The sequence below is a fragment of the Marmota marmota genome, unplaced genomic scaffold, assembly GCF_001458135.2.
Source record: "Marmota marmota marmota unplaced genomic scaffold, marMar, whole genome shotgun sequence".
Taxonomy (NCBI): Eukaryota; Metazoa; Chordata; class Mammalia; order Rodentia; family Sciuridae; genus Marmota; species Marmota marmota.
In genome coordinates this window covers 3,153,817-3,162,001 of record NW_025999942.1, presented here as the reverse complement: position 1 = coordinate 3,162,001, position 8,185 = coordinate 3,153,817, and the positions used below count along the sequence as shown (strand labels likewise).

General features: G+C 32.7%; 1 protein-coding gene across 2 annotated transcripts in view; it reads right to left on the bottom strand.

Moving 5' to 3' along the window:
- Nucleotides 1–511: 511 nt before the first annotated feature.
- Nucleotides 512–8,185, bottom strand: part of Fbxl3 (F-box and leucine rich repeat protein 3) — a 21,033-nt gene continuing 13,359 nt past the window's right edge. For both annotated transcript variants that reach the window (XM_015498712.2, XM_015498713.2), the window contains exon 5: nt 512–3,047. In XM_015498712.2, the coding sequence (XP_015354198.1) occupies nt 2,404–3,047 (644 nt within the window). In that variant the 3' untranslated portion in view covers nt 512–2,403. The remainder of the gene's footprint in view (nt 3,048–8,185) is intronic.

Below are 8,185 nucleotides of genomic sequence, written 5' to 3'. Positions count from 1 at the left end.
CCTTTTTTTTTTTGTACAAATGTAAAAACTAAATTTACATTTCATGGTAAATTTCACAGGCATGAGAGCTTATTTCAAGAATATATTCCATGTGCCTAACATTGTAAATTCAAAAAAGCCAATCTACCATAAAGTGTTTAATGTTAAATATTCTATCAAATACAGATTTGAAACTAAACCATAAATTGTGGGTAATTTTTTTGAGGTGCTGGGGACTGAATTCAGGGTCTTACATATGCTGGGCAAGCATTTTACAATTGAGCCACAGTCCAAGCTTAACCAGTTTTAAAATCGAAATAGGTATATGTATTTGAGTGGTTTGAAAAAAAAATTCTTAAGGTTTCTTAGTTTCAAAAAATATATTTATTTTTGGTTGTGGATGAACCTTTTATTTATTTATTTTTATGTGGTGCTGAGAATCGAACCCAGTGCCTTACACATGCTAGGCAAGTGCTCTACCACTAAGCCACAACCCCAGCCCCTGAAAAAATTTTTTAATAATACAACAACATTAGTAACTATCTTTATTCTCAAATTGATAAAAGCATTTTACATATTTTACAGTATAAACAAATTAAGTGCTATGCATTTTGCTTATAAAGTGACAAAGTATTTCAAGCATTATACAATTTAATTTGTACAAAAAGTAAATTTTCAAATAAAGCTTTGGTTAGTAGAACTAATCATGTAGTGTCAAATCCATTTTCCAAGTTAAAAAAAAATCCACGAGGCACAAGTATTTCTTGTACAATCAAAGCTTTTTACTATTTGGTAAGGTGGAGGGGGAAATACTACAATAATTGCTTTTAACTTTCAAGTCCAGGTGAGTCTTTTTTATTCTCATTTATATGTGACCAAAGGGCAAAATATCACTTTTGAAAAGCATAAGTTATATAGAAAATAATTTTTATTTCATTCTTAGGAAGGTCATCTATTTAAAGATTGTTAGCTTCCATTAATTGTCAAAATACTTTCTAAAAGTCACACTACTGAAAAGAGCCATTTCAAGCATTAATGTATTATTTCATTAGGGTAAATGGCTTCTAATTTCTCTTAGGAGGGGAGTATCTACTACACTATAGTACCCAGAATCAAAATTTATATTGTATCTAAAACAACTAAATACTAAATATAGCCCAAAATTTAGTATTTATACAGAGTCTATAATGCATGGAATTAACTTTATTCATATTAAAGTAATATAAAATGCTAACTTAAATAATATAAAATATTAGTTTAACCGAATTAACAATCACAAAACTGTATTTTTCTATTAAAATTTTCCAGTTCACTGAGCACTGTTTACTCAAATATAAGGTAATGAACTTAAATATATCCTTTTTCATATTTTCTATTTATGCTCAACTATACACTAGTGCTCCTTTAAAAAAATTCTAGTTATATTAACAATATAATTCCAAAATGGAAAGATAGGCCATCACTAAAATTCACTGGAGACTAATATTCTTTCTTGGAAACAATTTATAAAACATTTTAAAGTCTACCTTTAATTATTTCAGCTTGGCTTTTTAAAAGTAGATAAGCTTTTCATTTCAATTATAGTAAAATACTTCAAAACTAGTTTAAGCAAACAGACAAAACCAAAGAGAACTGGTAAAGCATTCCTTACTTTACATACAATGCCTCAAGTGCCACAAACATAGTAACATATCACAAGAGAACTTTATATGATTTAGCTGATTACAGAAAAAACCTAGATTTATACAAAGCTAAATACTGTCTACCTTTTATATTCCACTTATTTCCTTTCAGTTTGATCTTGGCTCTGTGTGTTATCCTTCTATAATAACCACTGTGTGACATTTATCAGTTTTCTAAGAGTTCCAATTACTTATACATCTTTTTTTAAAGAGCTTTGAAACATATGAGAACATTCAACCAATCTTTTTCATTAGATATGGATATATCCTACATTTTTCTCACAAAATGCTCACTTTCCTGAGCTATATTAAACACCTTATAACAGGTGTATGTATAACTGAAGATCCTAAAATGTCAAGTTTACATTTTTTTAAAAAATGCATAGAGAACATTTCGGAAAACCTATTAGTACTTGCTTCTTGAATATTATAATACATAGGTTTTGTTTCCTTCAGACTATGAACTGTTTAATCTTTACAAATGGTTATTACTTTCTAATCTGAAATCAGGTTTTTTTTTTCTTCACTTAAATGAGATTTGATTGCTAACAGACTAAAGAAACACATGGATTTTTCTGACCAAAACTGATTTATAGATCTTCTAGTAAACAATTCTCACTGAAGATATCAAATTTCTGTGCCACAAAATAGAATTATATCAGAACTACAGCAAATAAACTTTATTATAATACAGTTGCTTGAAGTTAAGGTGCTTTTCATTATGCCCTACATTATGCAGTCCTTACCAAGTAGGCATCATATCTGGAAACCATACCCTACCAAGATGCTTAGATACTTCCCAATGAATCTGCTCCAAACTATACTTTTGGTCAGGAATTAATACTTCTTCCATAATGGATAACTGAGACAGGCGGCCACCACACATCTTCACAAACTCAACAAAGGCACTACATGAGACTTCACATTCCCCTAGTCCAATAGCTGACAAATTTTTGCAACGTTCTGCAATGCGAATTAACTCTTCATCAAGTGGCCGTAATCCATTAGCACACACTACTAGTTCAACTAGTCTAGGGCATGTCATTCCCACACGGCCAAGCACATCTTTGCTTACTGATCTCCCAAAGTAAAGATGAGTGGCAGGTATCTCATAACGAAAAAATGGGTCAAATTCTTCTTCATATAAAAAAAAATACATCACTAAGTTCACTTTGGGTGAATGTTTGATGAAAGCATCCCAGCTGCTCTTCTGAATAGTATGGAAATGTGTTTGTCCAGGATTCTCACTGACTACATCAATGCGCAAATGTTCTAATCGCACATGTTTTTCAGAAGACAGAGCAAGTAACAACTCATCACTTAGTAAGTGGTAATTCAGGGCCAATTCTCGTAAGCCATGACACTGATCAGCCACACAAAGGATACCTTGGAAGGAAAAAAAGGTAATTATTTGCCAGTATTTGTACAAGTTCATCTGTTCAAAAATTTTATCAAATACACTACACAGCCCACAAAATTCTGCCTCGTTTCCCTTACCACAAAACCATAGTTTAAAAAATCAGTTGGATTATCAGAAAGTCAGTCACATTTAAAAGCTAGGATTAATTTTATCTGTAAGAACTTCTAAGTCATAATGAGGCTCATGTGTCAACTCAGCAAAATTTTAAAATAACATTTTAAAAATACAGTTGCATTTATCTTATTAATGCATGTATACTGCCTTTTTTTAAAAATACCATTAAACTTACAGGTTGAGAAAAATTACACAGTCACTGCAATAGAGGCCAAAGAACATTTTTTTTTTGAAACTCAAAACCTAATCCTAACAAAGAAACAGGATAAGATATAACCATATAAAACATTTATGTAATCGAATAAAATATTTGCAAAGTAAAATTCGATCAAATGATCAACAATTTGTGAATAGTAATAAGCTTATCAAGTTTCTAAGGAAAAATATTGTTATCCTTAGATAAATTAGTCAAAGATAATCAGAAAACCTCCCAGTTCAAATGAATGGAAATCTAGATTAGTTATGACTTTTGAAGTTCTAACACCCAGAAAGTAGTTCCTTAAGTAGTTCCCTAGACTCAGGGCAAAATGATTCGCCCAAAACTATTACCCTAGCAATAGGTAACTTTACCAAAGGTATCAATATTTGATACCCAAACTTGCTTAGTATAATAATTCTGTCCCCAAATGTCACCCTATACTACATGATAACCCACTCAATCCATTTCTTACGCTTAGACAAGAGGGATAAGAACAACCAAACATATCATACTTTCATCTATTATTTATTTTACAAATATGTAATAATAAATAAGTTATTCCACAAGTACTATAAAAGAAATTAGAAACCTAGATATTATTTCTATTTTGGTGTTGTGGCAACTAACTAAAGATAGCAAAGCTGGAATACAAACACAGGCTAAGTTACTCTAAAAGTTCATGCATTTAACTATTACTTAGAAAGTGAAAAGACAGAGGCCATCAATAAGTCAAAACTTAATACAAGTGGAAGAAGATATGTAAATAGAATCAGAAGAGATAAACTCAATCACTAATATCAAAATTACCAGAAGAGGGAGTTGTGGACCTTGGCAGTGCATTATTTTTACCATTCAGCCACTGCCAATTTCTTTTCCATAAGTAAATATACCCTGATCACCCAAGGTAACCTGAGCTCATCTCTGTTCTTTGCAATACCAAAAAGGCTTGATATCAAGGGAAAACAAGCATATGGAAAATTGGAAAGATGCAAATAAGAGAAACTTTTGAGATACCATCTAATAACTACTAAAACAATTGTAAGCAGCATAATTCTAAATATGGTCCCCAAGATTCCACATCCTAATCCTTAGCATCTGTGAATGTGATATCATATTCATAAGTATGCTATCTGGCACAGTTGGCCTTATAAAATAGAGATTATCTAGATAGATCTAATATAATTATAGGAGCTCTTTCAAAAGCAGTTTATCCTGGCTGGTTGCAGAAAAGGAAATCAGAGAGATTCAAAGCAAAAAGGGAATTAATTAAACATGTTATTGATGGCTTTAGTATATGCAGGCAGCTCCTAAAAGCAGAGACAGACCCCAAGCAACCTCCTGTGAGTGGCCAGAAAAGAAATGTCTTATAACCTCAAAGAAATGAGTTCAGACAATTTGAGTGTGAAAGTAAAATTTTCCCTAGCACCTCCAGATTAAGAGCCCGCCTTGCCCAACACTTTAATTTCAGCCTTTTAAGACCCTAAGTAAAGAAGCCACCAGAGCCCTGCATACTATTTTGCCTTACAGGATGGAGCTAATAAGTACGTGTCAGGATAAGCTGCTCTTTTTGTAGTTTGTTATGCAGTAACAGAAAACCATAAGAAGTTAAAAATGTTGAAATATTTAACATAACAGAGACAAGGATAAAATAAAACTGGTGAACTAATACAGCTCAATATAAAAAGAAAAATAACCTCATTAATAAAGGATTAATAAGCAAAGGATATTTTTCCACAAATGGCTGATAAGCACAAGAAAAAATACTCAACATCAAGTGTCAGCAAGAAAATACATATCAAAACCACAATGAAAGACAACTTCACACCAACTAGCTAGGATGGCTACAATTTAAAAAAAAAACAAAAAAGTGTGAGGATGTGGGAGAGTAATGTAAGTTGGTGTAAAATAGTGCAATTGCTTTGAAAAACAATCTGTTAAGTTCCTCAGTGGGTAAAAAGAGTAACTATATGATCCAGTAATACCAATACAAGGTGCATACACAAATGAAATTAAACAATATGTACACAAAAAACGAGACATGAAGTTTCACCGCAGCATTATTCAATACAGTCAAAAGGTGGAAACAGTTGGATTCGGTGGTGCACTCCTACAATCCTAGCAGCTCAGGAGGTTAAGGCAGGAAGATCACAAGTCAAGGCCAGCCTTAGCAATTTAGTGAGGCCCTAAGTAACTTAGTGAGACCCTGCCTCAAAAAAATAAAAAGGGCTGGCATGTGGCTTAGTGATTAAGGGCCCTGGGTTCAATTCCCAGCACATCCCCCCCTCAAAAAAATAAATAAATAAATAAGATGGAAAACAACCCAAGTATCCACCAACAGATAGGTAAATGTGGTGGTATGATGTGGCTTACCCATACAAAGGAATATAAGAATAGTACACAGAAATAAAAAGAAACAGAAGTTCCAATTCAAGCTACATCATAAATGAACCTTTGAAATGTTAAGTGATAAAAAGATCACATATAGCCATGATGCCATTTATATGAAATATTCAGAAAATGTTTATCTACAGAGATAAAATAAATTAGTGGTTTCCCAGGACTGAGTGGGATTCAAGGTTTTAGGGAGTGAGAGCTAAGGGATTATGTGGTTTCTTTTCGGAATACTGAAAATATTCTAAAATCTACAGTGGATATAATGGGTACACTACTCATCAATATACTCTGAATCAGTAAACTGTACACTTTAGTTGAAACTGTATAGTAGGTAAATAAGGTTCAATAAAGCTGTCAGGCCAGGGTATTATTAAGTAATATTAATTAATACAACTCATTTGGAGGGAGGGGGCATGGCAAGAAGCATTAAAACAAACAAAACTAGAACTTTTGACCTGGGACTTTTTCTTAAAGAAGAAATTCATAGAAGCAAACTGCTATGTGCCAACATAGTTAACTACTTTTTAAATTACAGCAGAAAACTAGAAACAAGTATCCAACCTTCAAAGAACTACAATACAAATGTTGGCTTATCAACCATGTAGAATACTAAGTGACTAAAATGTTCACTAGCTCAGCTGATAATTAAGTATTTTATTGTCAAGCACTGGTGCTAGGATAGCAGAGCTACCAAAGGAACAAGTTATACTTACCTAATAGGAATAGTGAATAATTAAACAAGGATGTACTGTGAAGCTCATAACAAGGGAATCAGAGAAGATTTCCCAGAATAACACAGTAAGATTGAAAATATTAGAATGAAGGCTGTGAAAATGGAGACTGGAGAAAGAAAGAAAATCATATTTCATCTGAGAATACCCAGACATGGAAGAGAGCACAAGCTTTCTAAGAACTAAAGGAGCTCAAAACATACTATGCAAGTAAAAGAATATCAAAGGATGAATACCAATAAAGTGAGGGCCAAATCATACCAAACTTGAAAGCCTAGGTAAATAATTCAGACTTTTACCTAAAACAAGTTTTAAAGAAAAGTGGAGGAAAAAAAAAAATCAAATGTACATTTTGAAGAGATAACTCTGCCTGTAGCATAGAAATAAGACTATATAATGGCAATGCTACAAATTAGGAAATCAATTAAGAGGATACTACTGCAAAGATTCTGGTGGTCTAGACTACAGCTGCTAGAATGGAGATGGAGAAAGGTAGGATTCAAAGGCATATTTTAGTGATGGAGTCTTGTTACCAGATCTTGGTAACTAACGGATAGAAAGTATAGGTAGGAGGGATCAAACGTGTGCTCCTGACAACTAGATGGATACTACAATTTACAGAGATAGCAAAAAGGGCAGAGCAAGAGATCTGAAAAGGGGGAGAAAAGGAATTCTTCAGTTTGAAGTACCAATGAGACATTCTAAAGCACTGGGCTATCAGCAGTTTTAACACATAGCTCTGGAGTTCCAGAGAAACTGAAATATAAATTATTAACATAGAACGTAACTGAACCCACAGAAAATAATGATATTGCCCAAAATTTTAGAGAGTACAACAAAAAAGTATCCAGTACAGAATACAATGAAACAGCAAAATTCAAGAAATGAAAGAAAAACCATCAAAGGAAACTGTAGACACAATTAGAAAACAGGAAAATCTGCAGTATGATATGAAAGAAACAAGTCACTAGTGTCAAATTAGTGTCTAGAGGTAATAAATAATTGTAACAACTGTATGAAAATGGAAAAAAAGTTTCATACAGTGTTCAGTAAAAAGCAGAATAGAAAACAGCCCATAACTTCAACTTAGAGAAAAACTATCCAAATAAGCCAAGTAGAGACAGAATCTACAGAAATATGTTAAATTTTAAGTTACCTTCTGTGGTTATATATGTCAATTAAAAAGCATTACAGATGGTCTTTCTCTTCCCTTCCTTATGGAAAAATTATTCCAAAATACTATCTGAACTAATATGTATAACTAATGAAAATAAATGAACATGGGAAAATAGCAGGATAAAGAGAATAACGAGCTTATAGTTTCTCAGAGAAAATAGAGACTCAAAACCTCTCACGTAAGTGTGGGCAAATGCTACTAAATGTTTACAGAGCTATGGAAGAACACAAAAGTAGGGGATCTAAAACAGAGAAGAAGGGGATTAAAACAGGTAACACTTGAGCTGAATTTTGAAGACTGCATTCGAGTTGGCTAGGTTAAGATGCTTAAAAAAAATAATAATAATTAAAAAGTATTCCACATGTTACAGTGTTTGGACTGACCACAAACAAAGATAAAGAACTGTAGTTCCACAGGGTTCAAATAAAACCCACATGTGAGTGAGTAGCAAAAAAGATTAAATAAAATAGGGACCATAAGGGGGGGGGG